Source organism: Fringilla coelebs (assembly GCF_963513975.1).
Source record: "Fringilla coelebs genome assembly, chromosome: 1".
Lineage (NCBI taxonomy): Eukaryota > Metazoa > Chordata > Aves > Passeriformes > Fringillidae > Fringilla > Fringilla coelebs.
The window spans coordinates 51,483,938-51,498,423 of NC_140028.1; the positions used below are offsets into that span (position 1 = coordinate 51,483,938).

At 39.1% G+C, this 14,486-nt stretch overlaps 1 protein-coding gene across 1 annotated transcript in view; it reads right to left on the reverse strand.

Annotated features, from left to right (window-relative positions):
* Positions 1-1,266: 1,266 nt before the first annotated feature.
* The window catches only part of LAMA1 (laminin subunit alpha 1), a gene marked incomplete at its 5' end in the record, with an annotated part of 98,700 nt that continues 85,480 nt past the window's right edge, over positions 1,267-14,486 (reverse strand). The window contains 14 exons of the mRNA XM_084212751.1: positions 1,267-1,656; positions 2,112-2,334; positions 3,392-3,525; positions 4,113-4,266; positions 5,260-5,418; positions 7,375-7,564; positions 8,622-8,734; positions 9,833-9,995; positions 10,458-10,643; positions 11,135-11,286; positions 11,731-11,901; positions 12,091-12,205; positions 13,321-13,462; positions 14,095-14,239. Of these exons, the coding sequence (XP_084068877.1) occupies positions 1,496-1,656; positions 2,112-2,334; positions 3,392-3,525; positions 4,113-4,266; positions 5,260-5,418; positions 7,375-7,564; positions 8,622-8,734; positions 9,833-9,995; positions 10,458-10,643; positions 11,135-11,286; positions 11,731-11,901; positions 12,091-12,205; positions 13,321-13,462; positions 14,095-14,239 (2,208 nt within the window). The 3' untranslated portion in view covers positions 1,267-1,495. The remainder of the gene's footprint in view (positions 1,657-2,111; positions 2,335-3,391; positions 3,526-4,112; positions 4,267-5,259; positions 5,419-7,374; positions 7,565-8,621; positions 8,735-9,832; positions 9,996-10,457; positions 10,644-11,134; positions 11,287-11,730; positions 11,902-12,090; positions 12,206-13,320; positions 13,463-14,094; positions 14,240-14,486) is intronic.

The window sequence follows — 14,486 nt, forward strand, 5'->3', positions numbered from 1 at the left end:
TGTGTTGTTACAGCACCTGAACAGCTGTATAGAGGACCACGTTCTGCCACCCTTGCTGAAGTGGAGGAGCTCTTTGCTCCAGGAGCTCTTCCCTTGGACTACCTCTATGCAATGCACTAAACACACTGCTTGGAATCCTCCCTCATTGAAAGCAATGGCAGGCTGCTTTGGAGTTTCATTTCAGCTAGAATTTCTTAAACTAGTACAAAATACATAGAGAAAAACAAACATTAAAACAAATTGTACAAATGCATAGTAAAAGCCAAATAAAACTGGAAGGAGCAAACAAAAATACTGCTAATTCAAAGAGAAAAGAAAAGGGGGAGATGGAAGTAACTTGCAAAGAACTATGTTTATTATAGATGCATATTAAAGTGTGAGACAAATTTGTCACTGCTCAGTGACCTGGCCAGTTGATGAATGGATGTCCTTACTTGATTGGGATTGAGCACACGTCCCCCAAACCTGGCACAAGAACAGCTACTGGACGACTCATTTTCTAAACAGAGGCAGGCACAGTAATAAAAGACAAAGATACAACTGCAGGCTGCCCTCAAAGCTGCCTCCTGGTGTCTGTAAGAAATACTGCTTTCCAAAGAATGCAATACAATAGTTTGCATTCCCAAAATGCGTAGTTTTTTCCCAAATAAGACCCAAATTGTTTCTTCAGCAGCACATCACTTTACAGGCATCTCTGTGCCATAGAGATGCTGCTGGTCCTGAAGCTGATTCCATGAAAGCATAAACAGGAACATAATCCATCTAGCCAATGTATCTATAATGAGTGTCAGAAGCACTGGGTAGTAAAGCACAAGGAAATGGAGCTGGAGCTACCCTGTGAAGTGTAGCTAAGAAAATTCTATTCATTAAACTCTGAATCTGAGACCTTCAAAATTAGGACTTTAGTCAGTCTCCTGCTCCCTCTGCTGGACTACGTCCACTTACATTTCATATAATCAGAGTCATATAATGGCCCAGACTGGAAGAAGCCTTGAAGATTATCTAGTTCCAACCCCCCTGCAGTGGGCATACTTGTAACTTCTCAGCCTTCCAGCTCTTCTTCTTCTAACTAAAATACATGGACAACTGAACTACTTGAAATAATGCAGTTTATTGTAGTTTTATTATGTGGTCCAAAATTATTACCTTCTTACAAAACTGCCAACACACAATAAAATGAAATACTGTCAAGTAATCAAAAGAAAACATACTGTAAACACTGATTAATAAAAATTCTCAAAAAGAAAAATACCCAATTAATGCCATTAAAATTGTTGTAGAGGTATTTGTCGTTTAAAACCATTTAGTTAAAATGCAGACATGGACGTTGTGACTAAAAAAAATAAATGACCTGAGTTGGAAAACAACCAGAAGAATCAAATAGATGCAGGTTCTTATCAGTTCTTCTTTTCATTACGAAAATGAGAATGCAAAATAACAGATCAACAACAAAAAAAACAAACCCTCTCACAATCCAGACAGGCTTTGCTACAGCTCAGTGCTCAGCCCCAGGGCAGGAATGAGGAAATACTCCACGCAGGTCAAAAGCTCTGCTAAAGTCAAACAATTCTGTATGTTGGCCCTTGGTAAAAACAAGGTTCCTTAAACAGCCATGGAATGAGGTCTTGCTTGTGAGGCAGTTTTGCTTGACATCAGCTGAAAAACAAACATGAAATATGTAAAATCTCTCTCCACCAAACTGAAAAAAAAATACAAAGATCCAGGTTATTAAAATTCTCCCCCTCTGAAATGAGAAATAAAACTAACATCTGGGGAGCATCAAGTTCCATTCATGTATGGATGAAGTGTGACATCCCAACATGGACAGTCACTGCTCTTTTCAAGCATAAGCCATGCACAGCAATAACTTGGCAGAGTTTGCAGAAATAGTTCTTGCCAGGGGACAATGGAAGATGAGAGGGAAAAACAGGAGAAAGCCACTCTGCATGGGTGTTTCTGAAGTTAAAATAGAAACTAGCAGAATATGAAGCAACAGTTGAGTTGTACACAATCACAATTCCCATGGTAAACCAAAAGGGAGCACATGCTAGGAGTCACTCTTGTGAGAGCGCAGGAGGGACAGAAGGGAAGGGAAATATTATTGTACCTACCAGGATAACCTCCAACATAAATGGGATTGTTCGTATCTGCAGATGTTGACTGGACATAGGGATTATCAGTGTGAACCAAATTCCCATCAATTATCAGCGAAATGTGATGTTTGCTTTTGTTTGCTTGAAGCTTGTGCCATTTCCCATCACACAAGCTATTTGTGCCTCTTGGTTCATAGGAAGCTGTTATCCTGCCAGCTCCATTGTTGACATGGAATAAAACCTGTACAAACACCCAGATGCCAATGAAGATATAAAGTAAGAATACATGAACTAATCTGCCTAGATAAAAGCACAATCACACTGGTGCAGAGATTTCCATTTTAAATGTTTGGCAATACACACGGTTAATGTTTACATTGATGGGTAGAGTAGTAAAGTGTTTTTTTAAAATTTAAAACAATAAGGTCTACCTATGCAATGGTCCATTGATACACTTCACTAGGGATTTCAATGTTCCTTACAAATACAAAGACATTTTTCACAGAACCCGAGACATCAGATCTGAAAGAAGAATCACTGTATATAACTGAAGAGAAAGAAGAATGGCCTGAAAGCACTTCTCACTGCCAAAAAATGCATTGATTTTTTTCATGTATTTATTTTTCAAAGCAGCAGACATTTCCTCAACTCTGCAGTGAGGATTAATATGTAAGTATTAACTGGGAAAGTATATCCCACAGAAACAGTGATATTTACACTGTCTCCAGCTAGGAAGCTTTGAATAAAAAATAAGCTATTTCTGCAAAAACAAATACTTAAGAGCAATCAAGTGTATATTTTTTTATGCAAGAGATGACTGGAGAACTATGTATATTGATTGTTAAAAGGTTTATGGAGCATAATGGCTAGTAGAAGTAGAGAATGAGTTAATTGCTCATGAATATTGAAGAAGAGGTTACAAAACAGTGTGCATTGCATATGCAATATTTTTCTCAAGGACAAGGATAGCTTTATGGCAGAAGAAGTATTAAGCAATAAAAAAGATATATATTTGGTCTAAAATACACGGTATGTAGTACAGGAGGTCAGAGTGGCTGCACACTAACATAAATAACATTAATTAGAAATCCAAAAAGTTCCAGTGACTTCTGCTAATTGCACATTTTACCACACAGTGGCAATGAGAAACCTCGAGACGAAGTCTGTCCCGGATTTGTTCTGTGGAAAGGCGCCTCCATCACACTTGACTGGTGCCTATTTCATGCCTTCCAAGGGTTCTAGCCTCGCAGTTTCAAACAAGCCCTGTGACACCACTGTGCCTGCACAGGGCAGCCTACCTTGCCGTGTACCATTTCCAGCCCGATCGCATCGACCTTGGCGCTGCTGACGCCGAGGAGAGCGCCGTGCGCCGCCGTGGTGCGGAACTCCAGGGTGATGTTCACGTCAGACCGCACCTTGTAGCCTTCTCTGACTGAAAATAAGTTAGAAGCTTCTAGCAGAAGACTTGCAACCCACAGTAAAGAGCTAAATATATTCATTACCATTAAAAGGTGTAAAAAATGTGTTAATTACGCTGCTGGCATATGATCTTGCAACACTTCTGGAAAATAAGTTTTCCAAAGTCATGATTCCCATTTTTTACTGGAAAAGATAAATTCCCAAATAAGTTTTTTTCATTAATTCAGATTTCTATCTCATCTGTAAGAAACAGTAAAGAGCACAAATGTAATCCTTCATGTTACTTCACAAGTCTTTTGCCTTCATATTCTTTAACAGACCTTAACATCATGAACATGGATATTCTTAGCTAATAAAGATGTACTTCATTTCTTTCCCAGTGCTAAAACCATTATCTCTTTTATTTGTGCAAGATAGCCCTTTGCAGAAGTGACCACTTTTGGACAAATGAAGTAAAAGGACTCAGAAATCCATATGCAGGGCATGCACTCACTGTGTGAGGAGTCAGTTAATTACACACAGTTCCAGTAAGACCTGAAAGGAGTATGTTTTCATTAATATTAATTCAGTAAGGCACTGTTTTCATTTAATGACACTTACCCAGAGCAGCAAAGCCACTTCCATCAAAGAAAGTACCATCCTGCACTGTTTCATAGCATTTATTCACAGCAAAGATAGAGACAGGACTCCCGTTGTCCAGTTGTTTGCCATTAATTGTCATGCTACCAATGCAGGCAGGAATACTGTGAGTAACCTAAGCATATGGAGACATAAGAGACAATGTTTAGTATGAACTGCTGTGATGCTCTCTTAGGGATGCACCTGATCTTATTGTAGATAAAATATTATCTGAACTAAACACAGCAGAATCTAAAATACTTCTGTAATTAAATTTCTAGTATTACATATAATTATGTAATGTCTTAGAGTCAAAATTAAACAGTTAAGAAGCAGAGTATACACTGTCTATAAGATACAGGAAGAATTGCATTTGCTTGACTGTGAGCAGGGACACACACACACACAGAGTAAAAACATTCCAAACATGCTTTAGCAAATTAATGAGTAATCAAAATTTTTGTATGACATCACAAGAAGCATTTGGACAATGCTCTAATGCACAAGATGTGACTCTTGGAGTGTCCTGTGCAGGGCCAGGAGCTGGACTTGGATGAACCTTGAGGATCCCTTCCAAATCAGGACATTCTACAATTCTATGAGAAACATTATCAATATCACCAGAATCCTCATTAATATAGTGGGCTGCACAAGGAGGAAGGTGACAAAACCTACCCTCTAAAAGCATGTATTAAAAATATGCTTTAAGCTAAAGACAGCTAAACCCAGTCTTTCAGAGATATTTAAGACTCCTAATTTCTGTTTGAATGCAATAGGAGTCAGGTAGCAAAATGTCTGAGATTGTAGGTCATGTTTTTACCTTATACTGTGAAAAACAGGAATTTAGATTCTTAATTCATTTTTAACAGAGAAACAGGATGAAAAAAAAGTTCTGTTAAGGGCTATTACTAACACACAAGGATATCAGCTGTAGCTAGATTCATTAAGCCACAGAAAGCTAGAAAGATTTATCTGGTAAAGGATCATTACTTTCCTTGTTGCTTCCTTCCCTAAGTACTTCTTTTTAGCCTGTCAGAGACAGGATGCCCATTTTGATGAGTTTGCTGCACTATGCTCATTTTAGTCTTGCAAAATGCCAGAGGCACCCTCCCATCCCAAACCTTCTTACATTCCCAAGATTCTTTGGCACGTAGTCTAAGGGGAGTCCTCCCACATAGAGCTTCCCTTCCACGTCCAAGGTGCTACCATCTCCTGGGGCATTGACTGCTACCAGCTCCTGTCCATCCACAATAATTGTGCCTTTTCTTTTAACATATTCCGTCTTTACCTGGAAAAAAGGGAAGCGTGTGAACATAAATGAGTAAGCTAAATTTGTTACCTAGTCATCATTTGCCATAGAAATAAGACAATTCTTTAGTGGTTCAATTGCTTTGACATTCTGTTCTGAGGCAACCTCTTGAAATTCTTCCTGAGGCTGAGACCATTTCTGAATACAACTGAGCAGTTAAACAGCTTTCTTGCCTTCCCAAGGGCTCACAATGATTTCATAATGTCCTGCCTAAGGTTTTCAGTGATTTATTATTTCTTTAAATCACCAGTTTATTGCCTTAGGATATGGGCAGGTCACTGAGTTTGGAGAAAGGCATTCTCTGTGCTGGCTTCCTGCAATTATTGTGCTGCCCAACAGCTGAGACATCTCAGCTCTCTGAAGTGCACATTCCTGTGCTGTCATTTTATGATAGGCAGTGCTATGTTTGTTATGACCAAAAAGCTTTCCAGTCCTGTCCATCTTGTTCACTTATGTCCTTACCTTACGCCTGCCTGGCCCTAAAACAATTACTCACACGTTGCTGAGGGAAGTCAGCTAGCCATTTATGCTTCTCTATTTACTTTTAGCCCCACTCAGAACCATGACTAGGTTCAACATGAAGTTCCATGAACATTTGGGCTGGTAAGGGGATAAAGGGGTAAAGCAGGGTGGTATGAGCAGATGGCAGAGAATGAAAAGAAGTGGTGTTTCTTTCAGGAGCAATGTATATTAGAGTTTGCATAGATTGCAGAGGGACTGCAATGACTACCCCCAGCTGGGAAGTGGTGTGACTCAGCCTTAATCTCTGAAAAAGGCTGAAGCTCCTGCTTTGTGTCCTGGGTAGTAAAGCTAGGTCAGCTCTTCTATGAAATCTGTTCAGCTCTTAAAATGTGGATAGTGTCAGTAGGAGTTTTATGTGAGTATGTGTAATTTTTAAACATGCAGCTGTAAGTCCTGGAGTGTTCTTCCTTTCAGGGTAGGCAGCAGAGCTTAACTGAGATATCTCTGACAGAAGTTCACATTTTCTTTCTTCATGTTAATTTTTGCTGTTTTTTCTTCTGGTGATTGTTTATGAAAAGCAAAAAGAACTCTGCTGATTCCCAAGGCACCTAGGAAAGCTGGCAGCTTTGTGTCATCAATCACTTTGTCCCACAGAAGCCACTTCTTAAGAGTGAAGGCTTCACATACGGATAAGGGAGGGGAAACTTAGCAGGGTGAATACTGTCATCGTCACCTGCCTTTAGGAAAAGTGATATCCTCAGAGTTACTTCTAAAACTCCTGCAAGCATCATAGTCACTTCTCACACAGGAAGCCAGAGCCAGTGGCAGGTGGGTTGCTCGGAGGAATTGGGCCAATAAAGACTGATGCAATCTTTGTGCAGAAGGCCCCGAGTGCTATGTGACACCTCCAAGCTGTAGACATAATTTCTCCTCAACTCTACTTAAGAAAAGTCCTCCATTTCAAATGTCCCCCTTTCTCAAGTTGCCTCAACCAAGGAAAGGACAGACAATGCTTCCTTGTTGTCACTAGCTGCTGTGACATGTGCAGGCAGTAAGCGGTAAGTGGGAGAAAAAATGCTGCACCCACAAATTTCTGTCACACTGTCACACACTGAAGTGCAGGTCTTTGGTAGCATAACATACTGAAAGCTCACTGTGGAAAAGATCAGATTCTTTACACCTCTCGATCAGGTCCTTCTCTGTTGAAGATGACTGTCACTACACAGTTGGTGAACTATTTAATTCCTAAATGGTTTGAGATACTTGACAGTAGTTGGAAGATGAATTTGTTGTACAATTAATGATAATTCTAAAAGGAAATAATTATCAAATAAAAATTTTCTGAACGACTTCATGATTGGGTTAGGACCAGTGTGCTTTTGCAACACAGAAATTACACAGAAAAGGCAAGAAAAGTCCATACCAGTACCTCCAGGGAAGAGAAAATAGAGCACAAGACTGGCAACCACCTACCGTATGCCATTTTCCATCACTGACAACAGCAGGGTGAAGAGCTACTGCTTTTCCTTTGCCTAAATCAAATGAGAAATGGAGCTGTCCCCCATAAAGCTGTAGGGCTGCATAATCAACCTGGTTTTGGTGAGCCATGTAGTAAATCAGGCCACTGGAGGCAAAGGTTCTGAGATTCAGCTGGACGGAAAGTCTAGACAATAAAAATTCAGTGTTACTTAAAGGTATTTCTTCTGCAGTGATGAAAAGCTTTTCTGGACACAGAGAACAGTCTGAAGCAATTCATTGTTATGAAAGGAGATTTATTATTACAAAGGCCAGAAAAGTAGAATTTGGGTTGATTTTAAGAAAGCATGACTCAGAATGTATTTCATAATGGAAATCAGTGCTGTACCTGTCAGAAGCAGAAAAAGTGGTTGTCAAAGAGTGAGATGAACTTTAAGAGGGACAGGCTCAGCTGTTTGTGACTGCAGGTTTGCTTATTGCCCCAAGAAAGGAACCCATTCCAGGATAACTTTATGGCATCCATTACTATTAGCCCAGGCTTGCTGGGATATTATGGGCAAACTGAGAACAGAGGGAGGCTTAAAAGTTGGAGGAGATGAATGAGCCATTTATTATGGAGACACCAGGTTCAGACTACATGGCATCAATCCTCTGCAATGTCCTTTGCTCAGAAGCTGTAACAGAAGGGCTAGAAGGAAAAAACACTCTTTTCTCAATGCCTGCAGAGACTTCCTGAGCTGAAAGTCTAAACTTCCTGAAAGAAGAAAATACAAGTGACTTGCAGGCTGTGGGATGGGAACCTTGCTGGGAGCCTCTCAAACAAGTAAAAGAGGCAGAGGCGCTATCACACATTAGGTCCCAACAAAATTATTCTTTCAATAGTCTTTTCTACTTCAAGTGCACCTTCAAACATGGAAGGTGCACTTGCAGAAAACAGAGAGGAGAGGGTGAGATGTCATTTGCATCAGACAAAGGAATGGGAACTGGATGTGAGCTCTGTATGTGGAAAAAAGAAATTCAAGTACTTACAGAAGGTAAAGTGAGACTCAGAGGAAAAAAATGCAGAATTCTGACCATGAGTTACTAAACCTGGGATATGATACTTTCTTCCATGAGGAGCCCACAGAAACCTGAAGTAAGGACCATGTTCAAAGCTGGCAATCAATCATGAAAACCATCACTGCACTTCTTGCAGCTCAATACAAAATAACACTGTGTGCATGTGTAATTCAGGATATACTAACTTCTTCCTGACAGCAGACTGATTGAAGAGCAGGGTCAAGTGGCTGCCTTGGGCAAGTCCAAACTGATGGGCACCTTGAACATGATCAGGCAGCTCATCTTTTGCACAAATTACCTGTTAATGAAAGGAATTTATTAAGTAGGATAGTGTCAGGTTCTGCCCAGCAACTGTTGAATGACAATATGCCTGCATAGAGCTTTGTAGGAAGCAAAACTAATCCACAAGAAAACCACAAAGTACACAGCAAAACATCAATTAACTAAACTCATAATCATTCCAATCTATCTTCAGGCTCAAAAAGAACTGGTTCTAATGATTAAGCTACGTGTTGTAGACAGCATTGACCTTTTCTACTGAGAAATATTTGTAGTTTCAATTCACCTTTTGTCTTAATTGACAGCTTTTTTGACAACAAATGCTGGAAGTACAATTTCAGTGTGAAAATCTTATAGGTTTGGTAGAAATATTTTCCCATTTCATGAGGACACACATTTTTGTTATGATTTGGGGTACGGAGAGCTGAGTAACAGAGCATGAGCCAAAGCTACACTTTAGCTCTAAAAAGGACAACTTATTTCTTTTTATAGTCCCAAGTTGTATGTATGAAATCTTGCTTTCTGTTGCCAGAGGAAAATGGTTTCAGGATACTTTGGAAACCCTTCATTATAAAGATGTGCAGCTGCAGGAGGAGAGAAGTAATGCTGCCTTCTCTCTTGGGAACAGGGACTGTGTGAGAGGAAACAGGTGCCAAGCAAGCTGCATCCAGACACTGTGTGTCTCTCAAGTGGTTTCTGCCTCCTCTCTGACACAGAGTAGAAACTGCATATGTGTGACAATGAAAATGTGAATAGAGAACTGCACAGCTAATGCAAATCTGCACCAAGTCCCTTTGGCAGGAATACACTAAAGATAATAGTTACTGTCAAGTCCTTCTGTTGGGAGATTATCATTTCACTTTTTCTTTCCTCCTTTTTTTTCTTCTGTTGTTGTTGCTGCCCAAAGAGTGATAAACCTAACTACTTTTCCATTCCAAATGGCCAACAGGCTGCTGCAAAGGTTAGTATCTGTTTTTCTACAGGAAACAATTTCAAATCAATATCCATTGAACCATTCCATACTGAAGAGGAAGCAAATATATGCAGTCTATAATTTGATAGTTCTCCAAAAAGGAAGGACAAAAGAATGGCAACAGAGCTTTGCTGCAATACGTACTTTTTTTGTGTCTGTGAGAGGCCTCAGGGGAACTGGTAAAACCTGAAGTTCAGGTTGAATCACAATGTCTGATGGCTGTACCACTGTTTTAGGCTTCTCTGACAGAAAGCAGCTGTCCATATCCACATGCTCATACTTCATGGAAGTGGTAAAATATAAAAGCCTACATTAAAAAAAAAAAAACCCACAACATTTTAAGAGGTGCATTTCTGCTTATTTCTGAAGCAGAAGGAGAGTATTTTACAAGGTCTTTCAGTAGTATCAGGAGAAAAGGAAAAAAGTGGCATCTGTGACAAACAGATTGAGAAGCAGCAAATAATCAGTCCACAGAATATAAATCTACAACATTTTTGAAAACCATTCTGTCACTGAAGATGAAATTATAGTAGAGAAAGCTGTGCTTTGCGCAGCATCTCCATACACATTAAAGATATTTTTAATACCATTTAGAAATACAGTTGGTAATACCCATTCTCTGGCTCTTATAGTACCCAGATCATGAGTATCATGTATATCTTATGTTAAAAACCAGGCAAACAAAAGTGTAATGGAAGAGATCACAAACTACACTTAACAATTTCTATACATGGTTTTCCAAAACTAGGCAGTTACCCTTCTGACTTACTCCTTGTTAAAAATAAGGTTGCTGATGCAGCCATGAAAGGAGCCAGCCAGCTTTAGCCCTAAGATGCCCTCTCCTGCTGGAATGCCACCAGCGTAGAAGTTGGAAATATTAATGGGGCTATTTTCTGCTGCTGAGCCAAGCCTCAGTTCTGCAGGTTTACTTTCATCCACCTGTACAGTTATGATCCTGAAAAAGATAAAGTAGGGAAAACATTCAACAAGGTCTTAGAGAGCTATTTTCAGATGAAAAGCATTCCTATCAGCCTCAAAAACATCCTCTTCTAATAAATAAAGGTTCCATCACTTTGATAATCCTTTCAATGTCTTAAAACTGGAAGCCCTTGTGTTGTTGATTTTTAAAATGTAAAGTTTTGTCAAATATCTTTCTAAATTATTTTGATAGCTGGGTATCTTTTCTCTAATACTATTTAGTATGCTTTGTACTCAAGTGCCCCAAGCTGTTCTAGAGATTTTGAGAGCTTTTAGCTACACCTCTATCAGTGGCTGTATGCTGTATACAATTACCATGTAAATCAGAACATCTGCATTGACAGCAGAAAAACACAGTCCTGATTATCCCACCTAATAAGCTAGCAAAGGCAATTCCTCAGAGAGTGCAGTGAACTGACAACAACATGCAATAATTAAACAGGTAGTACTCTTTGCAGTCACATGTACCTCTTATTCCGTATTAGGATGACAGAGTGTTCTTGTCCATCACTGTATGTTCCATTAGCAGACTGAAGAACTACTTTCCTAGTATTTGCTCTATCTCCAGCATTAACATGCACTGCAAGATGACCATCAATCAGCATGATGGAAAAGAAGGGCTGCAGATTTAATCACAGGATTCATTTTTAACTGTAGATCGATTTTCAAGACACTCATTTAGTGTTTAAATAGAACATACATGGCAAAAATGTATCTCCAAACTTGTTGCAAACTTTCTGAGTTTTTAATGAAACTCAAAGACAAGTAGGAATTGTACTGGTACCTCTCAGAGTGCAAAGCCTTCCAGCAGCAAACACAAAAAAAAGCTGGACATTTCTCTGGTCAGTCATATTCTAGGTAAAGTGCAGGAGGTTTTTTTATACATCCCCACCCACACCCACACACTCCTTCTCTTAGAGAGGGAAATAGGAAGATTTTTCTCTTTGGATTCTAGAAGCTCCAACTGTCCATCAGACACAAAATATATATAGCAACCTGCCTCGATTTTCCAAAATAAAAATGGCAAAAATAATCCTCAAAGCTTCTTTTTTTTCAGTACTTGCCAAGTGTGCTTGTCTTCGTCGTCGCTTTTCCAGCCCCCTGCTGATCCCAGCAAGGATGATGCCACTGCTGTTCTTTGTAGCAAAAGTTGCCATCAGTTCTGACTCTGGGCTTAAGGACTTGGGTACCAACTCAATATATCCATTGTTCATGATGCTTACACTGTGAATAGGCTGTTTTATGAAGAACAGAAATAATTACTGAATTTATCCATACATAGTGTAGGGTAAGAAAAAAAATCAAATATAGATTAGATTATCTTAGAATTTTTTAAGATAAATCTGTTTCAACTCAATGTAAACACCACTATTCACTATTCTATTAAAATAAACATCATATCACAAGACTTTAAAGTCTCCTACCTCCAATACACAGCCTTTTCTTACTCCATATGAATTTCTAAGCAAGTCAAAGGTGGAACGAGATATTTCCAGATTCTTGATGCATCCCACATACATTCTACTATTAAGACCTTTCCTGAAACAAAAAACAAGGCTTTCTTTCCAAGGAGTAGTACTTGGAATCTCCTGGGAGAAAAGATTAACTTCTCTTCAATAAGAAAAGAAAGACAGATCTGTTTTAAAGGATGCAGTCAGTCTGGTGTAAGTGAAGAGTTTCAGTTTTACTATAAGATACTAAATCAAGTCTTAAAAAGAGTCAAGATAATGTTGTGCCCAAATTAAAACATACAAGTGTGCAATGCTGTGCTGTCAGGTCAGGTAATTACCCAAAACTTTAAGGTGAATCTTCAGCTGAAAGAAAATGGATTGCGTTAAATGTAGCTGTCTACTATGCAGTTTTTCAGTTTTCAAGTCTGGAGGATGCCTGATTTGGTTCCTGGTTTAAGGCTGAGAAATCTAAGGCTATCCTGCCATAATCCCTTAAAGGCTGGAATGCCAGCTAAGATTAACAAGTCTGCACTCTGTAATAACTGTGCGGAGACCAATAATGTACTCGAATTTACGTTTTTGTCAAGAGCATGCAGAAAGTTTAATTAAATTTTCTCTTGCCATGTTTATCCTTTCACAGTGAAGCCAGTGGAAGAAATGTGACTTTGCAAGTTCAGTACAGACGTGCAATAGAAAAAACTCCCATAAACTAGAGACATGCTATAAAATATGTATTTGCAATCTTTTCTGCTGATCTGTTCACAGTTGGTTTTCCTCTGTTCACAGTTACTGAATTACAGGAATTCTGAAGTACAACTTTTATCCTTAAGCAGTTTTGCCCATAAATGCCATCTGGAAAACACAAGGCTCACACAGGTAGAGATCAAAGGAGCATCACTGCAGACAGCAGTGCTGGATGCTTGCCCCAAAGAGAAGGGGGGGCTGCTGTGGCAGTTGCTGTGGTGGAAATCACCCTTGGAGGAAGAAAACAAAATTATTTCTGATCTGAACTGCATCAGACCTACAAGTGGAAAGCACCATATCAGAGTTTGAAGTCAAAGGACCAGATGTGGTATACATGGCCATAAACTAAACTTCAGAATTCACTGTTTTTCTCTAATTTCAGAGGAGATAAGAGTGTGCAAAAGTTTTCCCCTCACCTTACAAGAGTCTTAGCAAAGGCGCAAAAGTGACACACTTTACCTAAGAGCCCTTGATCTTGGCAGCCCACCAATGAAGATTGGGTCCTTATCAGAGCGGTTCAGGTCTGAGGCAACCCCAGGAGATTCTCCTTGCTTGGTTTCTTTATAATTAAGGTTATATGCATCCATAACTGCCAAAATTCCTGCAAAGAAAAGAGAGTAAAGATCTGGAGAAGAACAGGATTATATATTCTTCCCTTCTGGCAATCTTGTCCATAAAAAGGAAAATGTATTCATTGACTCGGACATGTACAGACAATCTCCTTATTTTTAGAATGAACAATTTATTGTACTACCAGCTATTCTGTTAATCTCATTCATTCCTCTCTGCCAAAACCAAATCTGGAGAAGTCTACAGGAAAATAGATACATACGAGAATATGTTATAACTATTAGTATATATGTGTTATGGCCAAAACACAGGCCCCCACAAAACAGTTGTAATAAGTAATATTAAAATGCAGGAGAGAAAATGTGATCCCTCATCTACAGACTCGGACAAAAATCTTTCAGTCTTTAAAGACTGTTCAAATGTTTTTGTGCAGCAGTTTCTACACTACTTGCTCTTTGTGAGATACGTTAAACCAAACATAAGATTTACACTGTAGTCCTTCTAAAAGCATAGATGTGGCTTTTAGATGTACCATAGGTGTGGCTGCTAAAGACACTGAACTGGAAGTGATCAAATTTGGTTGCAGTGATGTTCCCTGCAGCTATCTTAGATATTTGTATTTGTAAATGTGCAAACACCCAGACTTCTCAATCTGTAGCCTACCTTGCTTCTTATTCCGATTGAATGAGATTTTATACCACGTTCCATTGTTGTAACGATTTTCTGTTGTAAGAGCAAGGGGTCCTGAACCAAGATCAACAGTCACCCTCACTTTGCCATCAACAAGCTCAAGGGACAAGAAGTCTCTCTGAGAGGAAGAAAAAAACCCCCAAAACAAAAACAGATTACAAACAAACAGACTACATTCTTGGAAATAAAATCTTCCTAGATGCCTGGTAGGTTTGGCCTACTGTGTGGAAAATATTTTGTAACTCTTGTACCTGGACTATTTGTTAGGCCCAAGGTGTTCATCTTTATTTAGGAAAATTAAGTTATAAGTACCTCACGAGGATGTATTTTTGTTTTGCTGTTACCCTTACTTACTTAAATGCATC